Source organism: Clupea harengus, chromosome 12 (genome assembly GCF_900700415.2).
Source record: "Clupea harengus chromosome 12, Ch_v2.0.2, whole genome shotgun sequence".
Classification (NCBI taxonomy): Eukaryota; Metazoa; Chordata; class Actinopteri; order Clupeiformes; family Clupeidae; genus Clupea; species Clupea harengus.
In genome coordinates, this window is record NC_045163.1 from 24,285,785 (window position 1) to 24,303,349 (window position 17,565).

Sequence of the window (17,565 nt, forward strand, 5' to 3'; positions counted from 1 at the left end):
ATATTTTGTTAGGCCTCTTCTGTTCAAGTTGGCTAGTAAGATACAGTGCGAGCTAAACTAAATGCCAATGATCAAAAGTCTTGCAAGACTAGCTGACCCTCTGCATCTGCACCCCCCCCCCCCACCCCCACCCCCCCCCCCACCCCCCTACTTGGTGTGGTCCTGCACCCACTGACACAGCCGTGAGCAGTAGGCGGGGGGGCTAACTGTCGAGAAGGTCCGCCCAGGGTGCCTGAGTGTCTTCCACAGGTGCTCCAGCCTCTTCTTAAAGCCATACACGGTAAAAATGTCAATGATCCCTATGAAATAGCGCTGCTCTGGCCCATCGATTACATGCAGGGGGTTTTTGAAGTTGGGTAGCAGTCTGCGGTTTTGGGCCTGGAAGTCTCTCAGTTCGGCTGAGCCTGTGCGTGTCCCTCTGCCACGCAGCTCTTCTTGCACGCTGCTGACCTCCTCCTCCTCCTCCTCCTCGGCCCCACCGCTGCCACCACGCATGTCCATGACGTGACAGTGCTGCATCCCACAATCCGTCTGTGACTCCAGAATGGCGGAGTCCTCCTCTGGAACGGTTCCCGGAACTGAGGGAGCTGCTCCTGTGTGCGTGGGACTAGAGCTTGTAACCATGGACCTAGAAAGGCGAAAGATACAGGGGTGATATTGCAGTACTCACTACGGCTCTCTGAGGGTAATAGCAGTTCTGCAATTGGTATTGCTTGGTAAGTATTAGAGTGTGTAGCTTTGTCTGTTCTCTGTATGTCTGCTACAGCTAATGAACCTTGGCAGTGACATTTTCTCACTCTGTAGAACTGACTCCCAAACATTAACCTACTGCCACAAATGATATATGTAAGTGCAATTTCACCCACAAGAGGGCGCAATTGCCACGATAGGGTAATATTTTCAAGCTGGAAACTTGAAACTAGGTGGCGCAAGTGTCAAGAGTTACATGAGGTTAATGTTGGTTTATAATTATTTATAATGAGTTAATAATGGTTTAGTCGTGCCTTTACGCAGGCTTAGATATTTGTTATGAACTGGATAAAGCTTTAGCATTAGCATGGTTGCTATTCTTGTAGTTCTTTTTACATGCCTGCTGGTTTTTCTCTTTGTAGTAATGGCAGAAATAGACCTGTAAACAAAGTGGAGTGAGCTCCATCATGATTTGTTTTTGGTGATGCAGGATGTGTATGACACCCCATGACTAGTCCCTGGATTCCCTGAATTATTCAGGAACAGGTGATTTGCATTGTGCTTCCTCAAGTGCAGAAAACATCCCAGTCAAATATGTATTCCAGTCAGAGTAAGACTAAATAAAATATAGTACTATAATTATAATTATATAATTATACTAAATGTTTGCTACTTTTAAACAGTTTTTACATTTTAAAATGACGATAAACTATATCTACAGTATATATAAGTCATAGTGCTACAACAATTGTGTGTCTTCTGCTTTTAGAGGAGCTGTGTTGTGGGTGGTGACTCACTTCTTGGTGCGCATGATGAGGGTGGCGAAGGAGAGGCTGTGGTGCCGCTCGTCCTCGTGCAAGGGCTGCTCCGCCAGCAGGAGGCTGTAGTCCAGCACGTTCAGCGTCTGGAGGAAGTCCGTGTCGATCTCCACCTGCCGCAGCAGCCAGGGTCGCTGCTGGTCTGCCCACACATCAGACACTCATGCCAGTTAGCTACAGAACAGTCTTCTCACAGTTTCAACAAATAAGTAAGAACAATTGAACATTAACATGGAAGTCAATTCCAGATTATAATGATTAATGCCCTTAGACCTAAGACTCAGCCTAAGACTCTAAATTGTATTTGATTTTGTTGCAAAGTCGCTTTGGATAAAACTGTCTGCTAAATACCTAAACCTTAAACACACTCCTGGACCCTAATATTTTACATGCTCGCGCAGTCATAGGCCAAACTATAGCCGTTATTTACACTGGGGACACTGAAGATTAGTTTACATTTATAACAAATTCCTACATTTACTATTTCTTACCAGAGCTGAAGGCGTTACATGGCTGACTGATCTTAAAATATTTAACCTTTGAACCTTTGTGTACATTTATCAAACATGATGTGACCAACAGTAATGCAGTGTACGGTGGCTACACTGAATGCAGTCGCAGTCATGCAGAGTTTTGAAATGTTTTGTGCTACATAGTGACCCACTTTCATAACTCAAAATAAAACAGTGGCCATTCCACATTATGGAGGTGGGAACAGGGTGATGTTTCAGTTGCTTCACAATTTTTTTTACAGCATCCTAACATTGGCCATTAACTATGGTCTAGTTTAACTATCTGTTGAAAGCTAAATAAATGAACGTCTAAATTTTAATTTAGACCTTGGGCTCTGAATTAATTCTCAGTGTAGGCCACGAGTGAGAAAGCTCAAATTTGTTCATGTCAAGTTATCACCTTTACTTCTTATTTGTGTCTGTGTGTGGTGGGGGTTATGTCCAAAGCATCATTTATTTACCAGGCACAGAGATCTCTTTATCTAGGAGACATTTTTCAGTTAGTTCTTCCTTTTTCTTCAGGTATTTGTACCGGACAAACCAATGAGTTGTCCATGAACACTCGCGCTCATAATACTAAGTGAAAGAGTGTGAGAGAAAATGCCCTGTTTCCGTTTTACAGCAAAATGTCAAGCTTGACTTGCTTAGTCTTCAGAAAGAGGGTTAGACCTTTATTTACCTAGTGTGATAAAGTGGCCTTCAAAATTGAGATCTTTCAGCACCACGATGACCTGGCTGCCCTCCGGGGCGGGGTCTGTCCAGCGGCTCACCTCACAGCCTTTAATATCATACCTGCCAAAACACTCAAGGTCAACACACAGGTCAGCTCACACCCCTTTAATATCATACCTGCCAAAACACTCAAGGTCAACACACAGGTCAGCTCACACCCCTTTAATATCATACCTGCCAAAACACTCAAGGTCAACACACAGGTCAGCTCACACCCCTTTAATATCATACCTGCCAAAACACTCAAGGTCAACACACAAGTCAACTCCTGCAAGCCAAGCAAGTTCACTGCTCATAAAATGCCGCACCTCATGGGATATAATAGACCTGCACCCTGATGACAATGCCAGACAACCACACATCCACACACACACACACACACACACACACACACACACACACACACACACACACACACACACACACACATCCACACACACACACAACCACACATCCACACACATCCACACATCCACACACACACACACACACACACACACACACACACACACACACACACACACACACATCCATACATCCACACATCCACACACACACACATCCACACATCCACACATCCACACACATCCACACATCCACACATCCACACACACACACATCCACACATCCACACACACACACATCCACACACACACACACACACACACACATCCACACATCCACACATCCACACACACACACACACACACACACACACAACCACACATCCACACACACACACACACACACACACAACCACACATCCATACATCCACACATCCACACACACACACATCCACACACACACACACACACACACATCCACACACACACACACACACACACACACATCCACACATCCACACATCCACACACACACACACACACACACACACATCCACACATCCACACATCCACACACACACACACACACACACACACATCCACACATCCACACACACACACACACACACACACACACACACACACACATCCACACACACATCCAGACATCCACACATCCATTCATCCACACACACACACACACACATCCACACACACACACATCCACACATCCACACACACACACACACACACACACACACACATCCACACATCCACACATCCACTCATCCACACATCCACACACACACACAACCACACATCCACACATCCACACATCCACACATCCACACACACACACACATCCACACATCCACACATCCACACACACACACACACACACACATCCACACATCCACACATCCACACATCCACACATCCACACATCCACACACACACACACACACACACACACACACACACACATCCACACACACACACACACATCCACACACACACACACACACACACACACACACATCCACACATCCACACACACACACACACACACACACACACATCCACACACACACACACACATCCACACACACACATCCACACACACACATCCACACATCCACACATCCACACAACCATTCATCCACGGGCATTTTACTTTATTGCTTAATGCTAGAAGGCTGTGCTGTGCAGTGAAAAAGAAAAGCAGATGTTTTGGTCATTCATTGCTGTACGAGTGCACATAGGAGAGTGCTTTCTCTTCCGTTCTACTTCTAGTTAAGTTCAACTCTTTACATTGTTCTCTACACACTGTACATATATGCACAACAGATAACCCATGTAAATGATTCCTAACAATTCATAACATCAATTTTAAAGAAAGTATGACTTTAGAAAAATAGAAAAATACTTTTACAAAATAACACTTTTTACATCTAGAGGCTTAATGTATAGGTACGGGGGTCTCGGGACGGCCCTCCTGTTGTATGGAAGGTGACAGAAACATGAAGGGTAGGGTTCCGACTTACCTTGAATGTATTCTCTCATCTGGATAAAAAACACTCTGCATTACAATGAAGTATTTCTGTAAAAGACAAATCACACAGCTTTCATAGGTGTACTTCATTTACAGTGATTTAAGGTGAGAATGTTAAAGGAACATTTACCTTCTTCTGATGGGGAATTTTGATTCGATGAACACCTTCAAAATAAATGATACAGAGTTACCACCCTATGCCTTAAGTAGATATATTTTGGACGAAGTGGAAAATGTACGTATTCACTCTGCATATATGCATGTTAGTGTTTCTCACCGAGAAATTTGACCAGCAGGGAATGAGGATATTTTTCCAGATGCTCCATATAGATCTTTAGATTAGACAACAGGAACCGAACTTCCCTTTTGTTTTGTGTCTTCAGGAAGAACCGTTTATCATTTCTGTACATTACAGAATTACAGGAGGACAAGAAAGGGACACATATCATCAGTGATGCCTCGGTGTGTGTGTGTGTGTGTGTGCCTGTGTGTGTGCGTGCGCATGTGTGTGTGTGTGTGTGTGTGTGTGTGTGTGTGAGTGTGTGAGTGTGTGAGTGTGTGTGTGTGTGTGTGTGTGTGTGTGTGTACAATACTGGCCTGAGAGTCAGCAGCAAGAAGCCCTGTGTCATACCGATGCTCCAGTAACTCACGTTAGGAAGAAGTCTGCTTTGCTTTTGGAATTGCTGATGAACTGCAGATAATGGCCTTCAGACGAAAGAGAGAGCTGATACTCTTTCTCAGTCATCCCCAGAGAGCGACGCAAGCTGGCAAACACCGGCCCGGCAAATGACTCCATTCTGAATTCCTACACAGAAAAAATATAACGGGGATCGTTTGTGAAATAAACTTAATTTCCAATGTTCAAAGCATGTGATAATTGTAGGTAATGTACCTTGTGAATCTGAGTGACTTCCATCCTGAAATCATCATCAGACAGTTCCTCCTATGACAGAGAGGAAACATTTTAGATTTAAATGTTAACTGGCAAAAAGCAATACTCACAGAAAAAAGATATGCTATCTAGAAACCCAGCAGTATTTTCAGATTATGTATATATTTCCATAAAAGAGCTCTCAGCTCTATTTCTAACTCTCTCTCAACAATAACATTGAACTATTCACTGCTCAAAATGACAATTTGTAAGGGTGTTGAATCCTTTTTGATAGACAACAAAATAATCGTTGTGTGGTAGTGATATAAAAAAACATTATAGCACATTTTTATATGTGAACAAATTCATTATCATCTCTACAGTGTGTGTTTGTTAGTGTGTGTGAGAAGATGTATTTGTAAGTGAGCAACTCCACTGAGAGTAGCTGTATGAAAAACAGACTTGTGCTCCCATTCGTTGAACTGCTGAGTCAACTGGCTCTGGCGCTCCATCTATGGTCACAGGACTGCCTTCAATCACATGTGTGCACAGCGTGTGTGTGTGTGTGTGGCTGTGGGTGTGGTGTGTGTGTGTGTCAGTGTGGGTCAGTGTGGGTGTTTGTGTGTGTGTGTGTGTGTGTCTGACTGAGTAACTACCCTGTGACCTCTCTCTGTCACCATCACACAAAAGCCATAGTTCAGCTTTTATAGCTTCAGTGTCATTCACATTCTTCTGTAAACATGAGTCAAATCTAATAACAAATGATTTCCTTTCGAGACAAACTGAACATATTCCAAGAACGAACTTATAAAAGAGGAAAAAAACTAAAAAACTTGACAGCAAAAAAAGTGTTAGAACCTGCCATGTCACCCACAATGACAAAGACAACATCGAAGCGTGACCGCTTTTTGCAGTAGCGCTTTGTCACAGCAGCTGCAAGATGAATTGCGCCTACAGAGGATACTGGGCCGAACACTTCTGTTCTTTGTCAGAACATCAGCGGTGTTTGTGAAACAGCCTGGCCCTGTGTTCTCCCAGGCCTGAGCACAGGCCATTGGGGACAGGGGGGACGGGAGGTTGAAGTGTCGTCCCTCTAAGGGGACCATTGTCTCTCATCGGACTTAAAAAAAAGCAGCAGCTTCCAAACAACACCCCTAACAGCATCTCTGAGGACGTGGGGACTCACCACTGCGGCACTCTCAATGCAGAGCTCCCTCTGAAGTCTAATTACAGACAAATGGAACATGCGATTGATCATTCCACTCTGCCTGCCATGGTCCTCTTAACCTTATTATAATGGTTATATCTCCTCCAATTCAACAGGCCTGAAAGGTCACTCGCGCACATAATGAAGAGGAGACATCTGGCATGGTCCAAGGACACTTGAGTGCAACAGATTACTGTTGTTTATGTGCAGAGTCTATAGAAAGATATACGGTTTTGTGCTAGAACAGCTAATGACAAATGCTCAGATGATTCAAGTGATCAGTTTTCAGCTTAACTCTTTTTGTTATATTCCATTAAATGTGTGCTGTTTTTTGCTTATGACTTTTTTGCTTATAACTTTTACACATTCAATACAAAACCACCCTGTGGCCTCTTGAGTGACAGTTTTTCAGTACGAGGAAGCGTGCAGTGAGTCAACTAATAGCGGCCATCATGACATGCTGATCAACCGTATATCTTTTTTAGATATCTTCCTTAAGGTGTCAAACAATAAAATTAAATCTTATGTTGCCACTGGATTTCTGGGTTCTGTCCAGCTCTGTTGTACTCACGGGCAGTGGGTTGTCTATGGTGTTCTGGATAGAAGTTGTACTCACGGGCAGTGGGTTGTCTATGGTGTTCTGGATAGCAGTGGACAGACCCTCCTTCATCATGCACGTGAGGCTGTAGAACTCATGCTGCTGGTCAATCTCAAAGAGTCCCAGCAGCTTCCACTGCTGGCGCAGGCCTCCCCACATTCGCCTCTTCACCGTGCGCGACCGCCGGGGCTGCGTTGGGAAAGTGGGAGCAGAATGAGTGCACCACTGCTGCTGCTGCTGCTGCTGCGAAGGCCGCAGAAAAGGGACGCTTATTTTGCAAGGCATTGATTTTTCTTTTTCATGTTAACTGCACTCTGCTGTCAATATAAGCGATCAATTGACAGCATCCATTTAGACACTATCCTAATGCAGTCCTGTTTTATCTGACTTATGAGGCTATATTGCATGAGTCATTGCAGTGCTGCAGATTTAGCCACCTTTTCTATTGCGCTTAATTCATTTCTTGGCAACAGTTATGCCCTCATAACGAGGCATGAACTTTATGGGAAGCTGTGGTCCCTGCCTTTGCTCAGTTACTATGGATTAACCAGCATCTTGTCTCCCTGACAACAAGCAGTAGATGAGAGTGATAAGTCTTTTCAAGAGTCTGGATGCTCTGTGTGTCTCAACAGACGGGTGAACTGCCCTTTTCCTAGCTTTATGAAGTAATTGTAAATGAAATAAAAGTTACTTTATTGGAAGTAGCACTTGGCTGAATGTTATTATAAAGGGGTTCGACTGAGTGAGGAGAGTTTCATCGAATAGACTGCTGTTTGTCTGCAGTTATGGGAATCAGCTGGTCTGAATGAGGGACGTGAGCTGTGTATCCTCCACTAAAGCATGGAATGAGTTTTAGGTACAAAAACAAAGTTGTCATAATCTACTGTTGTTGCCTACGACTGTTCAAATTGCCATACATCCAGATAGAGAAAACATTAAATCATCTATATGCTCTCGTATGTAACTTAAAATAGCCTTGCCACAATAGCTTACATACTGGTCCATCCATGCGATAGCCGATTGCTAGAAATATGTCCTCAGTATTATAACTGGTAAGGGTTTAAACGGTGCGGAAAATCCGCACTGCCACGACTGGAATATCCGAAAACCTCACTAATACGCATTGTAATTGAGTGAATTAATAAAAGAATAAAATATACAGGCTACACACCTCCATATGGCTCATTTCGTCTGCGCTGATTCAGTCCGTAACTCAGCTGATCCGCTCCGTGGTTCGGGACATCAGCGCATTCTTTCCATCCTCAGTTGACATTGCAATCTGTCAATGGATGCGTGTGTCGCCCTAGTCGATCCCTCGCCTGATGTCTTTGTAAGCAGCGCCCCACCGCCAATGGCACAGAACTCTGCCCCTCTCGCGTTCGCCAGAGAATGAGAAACGCTCTTTTAAACGGGAAAAGTGTAGCTAAATAACCAGCACTCAAAGGGTAAACTACACTTAAGCCTTACGAAATTCACATGTAAACAACATTGCCTGTCATCAGCACAGACGACTGAGCTGTGCCAAGCAAATCTCGAAATTTGGAAAGGAACTGTATTGCATGCGGCAGAAAGAGGTAGTGTGAAGGGTTTAGCGATGCTGGCTGAAGTACAAACAGTAAAACCGGACTCGTAATGTGCGATGCTATAGGCTAGTAACTAGTGGACATTCTAAAGGCACGTAAGCCTGCTGATGCTCCCTGGTCTGTTCGGAAGATTAAAGCATTCCTTGTCTTTATAGATTGCATATGATCATTAATGGTTTGTACACGAAAATAAGTATTTCACTCACAATATGGATTTGACATTTCGGCCACGTATCTTATTGCGTTTGCCAAGCCCTTGACATTGCCTAGCCTCACTCAAAACATCTCTGAAATATCCTGTTGAGCAAGGACACATTGTCGAATGTTTAACAACTTTATTGCAATTTAAAAGGCTGTGGAAACGATGTTATATTCATACAGCTTTACAATTATATCCTAGAATGGTTTTATGTTTTCATGTCGCAATTATTCAGTATTCACTGATCATGATATAACAATTTTATTACAACTCAGTCTCCACTTCAACCAGTTTACATTCAGATACAAATCAACACTTTATAAATTGTTATACCCTCTCTACATCATTCAGTGCATTTACTAGGCATTTAGGGCTTTTACAGGCCAACTCAGACCGTAACAGCACATTTACCTATCACTGTAAATCTATGCATAAGAACACTATGATTGCCCATGTTTATGCTGCATTTATTCAAGTGCATTTAGGTCAGGGATCCAAGTGAACAGAGGGTGGACAGAGGGAACATGAGGTCAAGTGCTAAAGCCGTTCTGTCAAACTCTTCTTTTTTTTTCTCCACCAGTCTTTGGCCATTTCAAGCAGCTCATCTAAGCTCAAAAAGTCAGAGATTTGGCATCCCTTTTTCATCTGTGATCTCTGGTGTTTGTGGTCCACTGTGTTGGGTCTGCATCCAGGTGCCCCTTTGATAGGAGCTTAATGTGCTGTGACAGACACAAATCACTCTCGACTCTTACTCCACCTTCTTGGGTTTGCGGTTTCTCCAGGTCACCACGGCTATGAAGGTACCTGGACCAGAACAAAAGCGGACAGCATAAGTGACACTACCTTCATATGACACTTACATCAGATAACATATTCACACTCCCAACACCAATCATTGTTTAAATAGTATCTCTTGAAATTCCATGATGACAAAAAATTAAGTTATGATCAAGATGTTGACACATCAAACCTTTGAATTTTTTTTAAACTGTTTAAATTTGCTGCTACTTTACAGAAGTTTAGAACTTAACTCTTATAACACTTCTTAAGTGTTATAAAAAACCCTTCTGGCTTAACAGGGACTGAACTTGTTGGAGCCGTTTGCTGGTGCTTACGTGTCATCAAGCTAGCTGGTAAATGGAGGGGACCTGCTTTTTCGAAAGGTCAGCTGTGTGTATTGGCAGCAAATAATGTTATTCTTGCTAAAATGTCCTCCATATGATGCTGATAACACTTTTGTGGAGGTTCAGGATGAGATCAATTCTGCCTGTAGCCTCACATAAAGGCAAGGTACAATTTTAGACTCTGAGCTGACGTAAAACATGTGAGCGAATATGAATCTGTGTGTATACATTTCATGTCTACAAAGCATTGCACTCAATGTTGTATTCTGTAGATTATTGTATAATGAATATGCATTATGAAAGAGAGGCATATTTACAAGATGTAAATCTCCAAATACGTAAATCTTTACCATGATTCATGGAGGAACATATGCTCCTGGGCAGGTGACTATTCATGACATGAACACTATGCCTTCAGCGCACAAGCAAGCACCAATTTTTTTACTGACAACTTTCAAGAACTTTCCCTATGAATTGTCAAGAGCCCTTAATGACAAGACATGATTTTCATGCCCTTTCACAACCCACAATACACAAAACTGCACACTTTTCTCCACAGATTGGCCTATTTATTGAATGGAAATGAACCTTATTAACCCATTCCTTTTCTAATAGACTAGTTAGGATGTGTCAACTGCATACATCAAAATAAAAAGTCATTATCTGTCCAAAGTTTTAAATTAATGTACTCAACGTCATGACTTGTCCAGGCCTGGACAAGGAGTTTCATGGCAGTGGGAACCCTAAGCACCACGTATGAGTAGGCTCCTATGCTTTTCATTTCACTGTGGTGCTGACACAAGGGAAATCACCCATTTTTGTACTGGCATGACAGTAAGCACACAGTACATGCTCCCTCCTCACTGTCTACCTCCAGGAGCAATGCTATTCTTTCTAATGAGTAGTGTGTACCTCTGAAAATAGTATCAGTAGAATGTACTATCCTCTTCTACTTAAACATTTATAGTATTACTTACCAACACAGAGGACCAGAAACAATGCTGCTACTCCAGGAAGAATGACAGAATACTCCCGTGGAAGGAAATAATTGTGGATCAAATGGTCACTGTCAACAAAGGGCTGTAAAACAGGTCCATGTGATTTAGAAAACAGAACAAGTGAATCAGATGAATGACAAGGTAATACATTACTCAAAAAGTTTTCATCTTAATTAACAAGCAAAGGTACCTACCAGAATAATGACCCAAAGTGTGTAGTAAGTAAAAAGCAGCAAACTAAAGCCAACAAGGCCCATTCCAACAAACTGATCTGCTCCGGTAGCCTAATGGATTTCAAATAGAAGCATGAGTATTAACCGAGACATCAAAAGCAAACTTACTTGCACAGAAACATAATTCCGGCTAGCGATTGATTACGTGTACAAACCATCCCGAGGTAAGTAGCTAACGTTAGAGCTGTATTAGAGGTATTACGAACGAAATATGTAGCTTATGTGTGAGACATCGCCATTTAGTACTAGACCAAGACAGTAATATAGTGCTTATTAGTTGTACTCAATATTGTACTTATATGTCTACATGAATGATGTACCGGTATGTGGTCTCTTATAGTTTAACTTTACTACTTTGACAGGCTGCAAACTAGCTACTAGGCTACTAACGGCTACCTTAATAACTACAGACATCTTTATTTGAGATGATGAAGGTTATATAGACTCTAAAGTCTAATTTCATTAATTTATCATATACAAACACAAAATCAATTTTATACACAGATATATATCTATAGAGGACCGTCTTACCATTTCGAAGATTTCAATGTGTATTTTCCGCGTACAACAAGTGCTTCCGTATTGAAATGCGCACGACCCGGATGTGTAATGACGTTGTGCCGTGGTATCCGATAATTTCGGGTGGTATATGGATATATTCGAAATTTTCTGGACATATAAGCCAAAGCCCGTCTACGAAATTCTCTGTACAAACGTAGACGTTGCATTGCCCGCTAAAGTACACTATATATAACTATATATTTTTGTATTTCTACCCTGACCAACATGGCGGCGCCGTAGCTATATGAATCAGGGACTAATGTGACGTCTATGTATGTATTTGTATGTATGTATTTATACGAAAAAGAGAGGGGGGAAGAAAGACGCTACACTATATTGTAGTGTAGTGACTAGGTTGGAAAAATGCAGGCAAATAGGCTATGTTGTGTGCTGTACGTTGGCCTTTATGGAGTTTATGACTTTAGTTGCATTATTTTCAATCCTGATATATCCTCTAATTGAAGGAGAAACTAAATGTCAGGAGAACATGAAGAATATGAATATATATATATATATATTATTTTTAAACCTAAAATGAAAGGACTGACTGGAATGACTAACTTCAACCTACATCTTGAAGTCCTGGAATGCTCAGTAGGGGGGTATTTCAGAAACCAGGTTTAGCAAACTCTGAGCCTTTTGTGCGGGGGGCAGATGTAGTCTATTTAACATTTATTTTGCAGGGAATGATGGAACACCTCTAAATTCTCTCCCAACGTAAGGCTATGCAGATAAATGTGGCTTTAACATTGACGGGTAAAGGAGGAAAGGGCACCCCATGTCCAATAGCTGCTCAGCAGGAGGGAGGAGTTGGGGAGAAACTAGGGGTCTGTTAGGTTGTTAGCTCCACAGAGTCAGTTACCGTGGATACATGTTTCTAGGTTATGTTTAAGCAATAAGGTACGAGAGGCAGTACTGTATCGTCAATAATGTACTGTTCAAGGGTGTTGTTAGGCCCGACGCGAAGCGGAGGGCCGGCAAACCCTTGCACAGTACATTATTGACGATACAGTACTGCCTCGAGTACCTTATTGCTTTTATAATACGGTTGCCAGCAACATTATAAATAGTAACTAAATAGTAAGCTACCTTTCAGCACAAAATAGTTGTAATAGCAACCAAACGTTGTGTATCGCATTTCAGTAGCCTAGACTCTAGAGAAAATAGTCCCCGAATGTGTGGCTGTTGCTATGCAACAGACAAACGGCATTGGGAACATCACGTTCTCCTGAGCAAGCTAAAGTGGTAGCTAGCGAGCTGTTTACGGTCACACGTTTAAAATGCCCGGGATATGTTGTGCTGATGGATGGGACAACAGTCGCCAGAGAAAACCTAAATATACAATTGATACAATCGTGAATAATTGCTGTGTCTTATTAGAGCTAAACTCTCCTAAGCAAGCTAGAGTGCTAATAACTAGCGAGCTGTTTAGCCCTTTGGGATTTGGCTACAACTCGTTAGCCCATATTGGCACTCTTGCTTGCTCAGGAACGGTTAGCTTTGATAAGATCCAGGATACATGTCCTGTGATCTCATACATATTGTTTTTGTCTCCAAATGCCATATCTTGGTGTCGTTCACCCATCCTGCAACTGCATATTGAAAGGCATCTCTACTCTTGAAATCTCCGGTTTATGGGGATGGATTGTGTACAAGATAAATGTAAATGTCGGGAAAAGAAAGTTGGGGCAGATGCTTTGCAAAAACACAGAGGAATTGCTAATCGCTAACGGCTGGTTGCATGCTAACCTTTGATAGGTGGCTCATACACCTCGCAAATCCTCTTAGACGTATTTTTCAGTTACAATAATGTGGTTTTTACATTGTACATTGTCTATTTCTCGGTAACTTTCTAAAAATCTAAGCAAAAAAAAGTCAAACTTAAAACTTTTAGGTAGAAATACGATGATCTACGGAAATTTGGTCCGCCATTTTTTTTCTAACTAAGGTAGTATATTTTGAGTGCGCACTGATATGGAACGCTCAGGTAAATGTAAACAGCTTTACAGTACATTATGGCTCAATACAGTACACCCCGTGACCTCCTTTCAACCAATCAGAATGCTTGATTTCATCTACCCGTATTATATTTAAGCAATACGGTACGAGAGGCAGTACTGTATCGTCAATAATGTACTGTTCAAGGGTGTTGTTAGGCCCGACGTAAGCATAAGAACACTATGATTGCCCATGTTTATGCTGCATTTATTCAAGTGCATTTAGGTCAGGGATCCAAGTGAACAGAGGGTGGACAGAGGGAACATGAGGTCAAGTGCTAAAGCCGTTCTGTCAAACTCTTCTTTTTTTTTCTCCACCAGTCTTTGGCCATTTCAAGCAGCTCATCTAAGCTCAAAAAGTCAGAGATTTGGCATCCCTTTTTCATCTGTGATCTCTGGTGTTTGTGGTCCACTGTGTTGGGTCTGCATCCAGGTGCCCCTTTGATAGGAGCTTAATGTGCTGTGACAGACACAAATCACTCTCGACTCTTACTCCACCTTCTTGGGTTTGCGGTTTCTCCAGGTCACCACGGCTATGAAGGTACCTGGACCAGAACAAAAGCGGACAGCATAAGTGACACTACCTTCATATGACACTTACATCAGATAACATATTCACACTCCCAACACCAATCATTGTTTAAATAGTATCTCTTGAAATTCCATGATGACAAAAAATTAAGTTATGATCAAGATGTTGACACATCAAACCTTTGAATTTTTTTTAAACTGTTTAAATTTGCTGCTACTTTACAGAAGTTTAGAACTTAACTCTTATAACACTTCTTAAGTGTTATAAAAAACCCTTCTGGCTTAACAGGGACTGAACTTGTTGGAGCCGTTTGCTGGTGCTTACGTGTCATCAAGCTAGCTGGTAAATGGAGGGGACCTGCTTTTTCGAAAGGTCAGCTGTGTGTATTGGCAGCAAATAATGTTATTCTTGCTAAAATGTCCTCCATATGATGCTGATAACACTTTTGTGGAGGTTCAGGATGAGATCAATTCTGCCTGTAGCCTCACATAAAGGCAAGGTACAATTTTAGACTCTGAGCTGACGTAAAACATGTGAGCGAATATGAATCTGTGTGTATACATTTCATGTCTACAAAGCATTGCACTCAATGTTGTATTCTGTAGATTATTGTATAATGAATATGCATTATGAAAGAGAGGCATATTTACAAGATGTAAATCTCCAAATACGTAAATCTTTACCATGATTCATGGAGGAACATATGCTCCTGGGCAGGTGACTATTCATGACATGAACACTATGCCTTCAGCGCACAAGCAAGCACCAATTTTTTTACTGACAACTTTCAAGAACTTTCCCTATGAATTGTCAAGAGCCCTTAATGACAAGACATGATTTTCATGCCCTTTCACAACCCACAATACACAAAACTGCACACTTTTCTCCACAGATTGGCCTATTTATTGAATGGAAATGAACCTTATTAACCCATTCCTTTTCTAATAGACTAGTTAGGATGTGTCAACTGCATACATCAAAATAAAAAGTCATTATCTGTCCAAAGTTTTAAATTAATGTACTCAACGTCATGACTTGTCCAGGCCTGGACAAGGAGTTTCATGGCAGTGGGAACCCTAAGCACCACGTATGAGTAGGCTCCTATGCTTTTCATTTCACTGTGGTGCTGACACAAGGGAAATCACCCATTTTTGTACTGGCATGACAGTAAGCACACAGTACATGCTCCCTCCTCACTGTCTACCTCCAGGAGCAATGCTATTCTTTCTAATGAGTAGTGTGTACCTCTGAAAATAGTATCAGTAGAATGTACTATCCTCTTCTACTTAAACATTTATAGTATTACTTACCAACACAGAGGACCAGAAACAATGCTGCTACTCCAGGAAGAATGACAGAATACTCCCGTGGAAGGAAATAATTGTGGATCAAATGGTCACTGTCAACAAAGGGCTGTAAAACAGGTCCATGTGATTTAGAAAACAGAACAAGTGAATCAGATGAATGACAAGGTAATACATTACTCAAAAAGTTTTCATCTTAATTAACAAGCAAAGGTACCTACCAGAATAATGACCCAAAGTGTGTAGTAAGTAAAAAGCAGCAAACTAAAGCCAACAAGGCCCATTCCAACAAACTGATCTGCTCCGGTAGCCTAATGGATTTCAAATAGAAGCATGAGTATTAACCGAGACATCAAAAGCAAACTTACTTGCACAGAAACATAATTCCGGCTAGCGATTGATTACGTGTACAAACCATCCCGAGGTAAGTAGCTAACGTTAGAGCTGTATTAGAGGTATTACGAACGAAATATGTAGCTTATGTGTGAGACATCGCCATTTAGTACTAGACCAAGACAGTAATATAGTGCTTATTAGTTGTACTCAATATTGTACTTATATGTCTACATGAATGATGTACCGGTATGTGGTCTCTTATAGTTTAACTTTACTACTTTGACAGGCTGCAAACTAGCTACTAGGCTACTAACGGCTACCTTAATAACTACAGACATCTTTATTTGAGATGATGAAGGTTATATAGACTCTAAAGTCTAATTTCATTAATTTATCATATACAAACACAAAATCAATTTTATACACAGATATATATCTATAGAGGACCGTCTTACCATTTCGAAGATTTCAATGTGTATTTTCCGCGTACAACAAGTGCTTCCGTATTGAAATGCGCACGACCCGGATGTGTAATGACGTTGTGCCGTGGTATCCGATAATTTCGGGTGGTATATGGATATATTCGAAATTTTCTGGACATATAAGCCAAAGCCCGTCTACGAAATTCTCTGTACAAACGTAGACGTTGCATTGCCCGCTAAAGTACACTATATATAACTATATATTTTTGTATTTCTACCCTGACCAACATGGCGGCGCCGTAGCTATATGAATCAGGGACTAATGTGACGTCTATGTATGTATTTGTATGTATGTATTTATACGAAAAAGAGAGGGGGGAAGAAAGACGCTACACTATATTGTAGTGTAGTGACTAGGTTGGAAAAATGCAGGCAAATAGGCTATGTTGTGTGCTGTACGTTGGCCTTTATGGAGTTTATGACTTTAGTTGCATTATTTTCAATCCTGATATATCCTCTAATTGAAGGAGAAACTAAATGTCAGGAGAACATGAAGAATATGAATATATATATATATATATTATTTTTAAACCTAAAATGAAAGGACTGACTGGAATGACTAACTTCAACCTACATCTTGAAGTCCTGGAATGCTCAGTAGGGGGGTATTTCAGAAACCAGGTTTAGCAAACTCTGAGCCTTTTGTGCGGGGGCAGATGTAGTCTATTTAACATTTATTTTGCAGGGAATGATGGAACACCTCTAAATTCTCTCCCAACGTAAGGCTATGCAGATAAATGTGGCTTTAACATTGACGGGTAAAGGAGGAAAGGGCACCCCATGTCCAATAGCTGCTCAGCAGGAGGGAGGAGTTGGGGAGAAACTAGGGGTCTGTTAGGTTGTTAGCTCCACAGAGTCAGTTACCGTGGATACATGTTTCTAGGTTATGTT

The 17,565-nt window shown here is 41.6% G+C and overlaps 3 protein-coding genes across 4 annotated transcripts; all 3 read right to left on the reverse strand.

The window, feature by feature from the left end:
- Positions 1-118: 118 nt before the first annotated feature.
- On the reverse strand, positions 119-9,140 carry pip5kl1 (phosphatidylinositol-4-phosphate 5-kinase-like 1). Of its 2 annotated transcripts, XM_031577345.2 has the most exons (11): positions 8,497-9,140; positions 7,344-7,514; positions 5,542-5,592; positions 5,300-5,454; positions 4,927-5,051; positions 4,780-4,814; positions 4,642-4,697; positions 2,700-2,812; positions 1,488-1,650; positions 1,091-1,129; positions 119-628 (listed from the first exon to the last, which is right to left on the reverse strand). In XM_031577345.2, the coding sequence occupies exons 1-11, from the start codon at positions 8,509-8,511 to the stop codon at positions 148-150; spliced, it is 1,404 nt and encodes a 467-aa protein (XP_031433205.1). In that variant the 5' UTR covers positions 8,512-9,140; the 3' UTR covers positions 119-147. The 2 variants fall into 2 exon arrangements, with proteins under 2 accessions (XP_031433205.1, XP_031433206.1); XM_031577346.2 differs by lacking the exon at positions 1,091-1,129.
- Positions 9,141-9,228: 88 nt separating this feature from the next.
- On the reverse strand, positions 9,229-12,092 carry dpm2 (dolichyl-phosphate mannosyltransferase subunit 2, regulatory). The gene is made up of 4 exons (XM_012837816.3): positions 11,994-12,092; positions 11,424-11,513; positions 11,209-11,311; positions 9,229-9,911 (listed from the first exon to the last, which is right to left on the reverse strand). Exons 1-4 carry the CDS (start codon positions 11,994-11,996, stop codon positions 9,856-9,858), a joined length of 252 nt encoding a protein of 83 aa, XP_012693270.1. The 5' UTR covers positions 11,997-12,092; the 3' UTR covers positions 9,229-9,855.
- A 2,123-nt stretch (positions 12,093-14,215) lies between these two features.
- LOC116222815 (dolichol phosphate-mannose biosynthesis regulatory protein-like) lies at positions 14,216-16,747 on the reverse strand. The gene is made up of 4 exons (XM_031577653.2): positions 16,648-16,747; positions 16,078-16,167; positions 15,863-15,965; positions 14,216-14,565 (listed from the first exon to the last, which is right to left on the reverse strand). Exons 1-4 carry the CDS (start codon positions 16,648-16,650, stop codon positions 14,510-14,512), a joined length of 252 nt encoding a protein of 83 aa, XP_031433513.1. The 5' UTR covers positions 16,651-16,747; the 3' UTR covers positions 14,216-14,509.
- Between the last annotated feature and the right edge of the window lie 818 nt (positions 16,748-17,565).

Bases quoted from the DNA above. Each gene is read 5' to 3' on its own strand.
- pip5kl1 (XM_031577345.2), bottom strand. The intron at 4,815-4,926 runs GTGAGAAACACT...TTTATTTTGAAG, and splicing joins CCTGCTGGTCAAATTTCTCG to GTGTTCATCGAATCAAAATT. The intron at 1,651-2,699 runs GTAAATAAAGGT...ATGTGTGGGCAG, and splicing joins AGGCCACTTTATCACACTAG to ACCAGCAGCGACCCTGGCTG.
- dpm2 (XM_012837816.3), bottom strand. The intron at 11,312-11,423 runs GTAGGTACCTTT...CCTGTTTTACAG, and splicing joins CACTTTGGGTCATTATTCTG to CCCTTTGTTGACAGTGACCA. The intron at 9,912-11,208 runs GTAAGTAATACT...GTTCTGGTCCAG, and splicing joins GTTTCTGGTCCTCTGTGTTG to GTACCTTCATAGCCGTGGTG.
- LOC116222815 (XM_031577653.2), bottom strand. The intron at 15,966-16,077 runs GTAGGTACCTTT...CCTGTTTTACAG, and splicing joins CACTTTGGGTCATTATTCTG to CCCTTTGTTGACAGTGACCA. The intron at 14,566-15,862 runs GTAAGTAATACT...GTTCTGGTCCAG, and splicing joins GTTTCTGGTCCTCTGTGTTG to GTACCTTCATAGCCGTGGTG.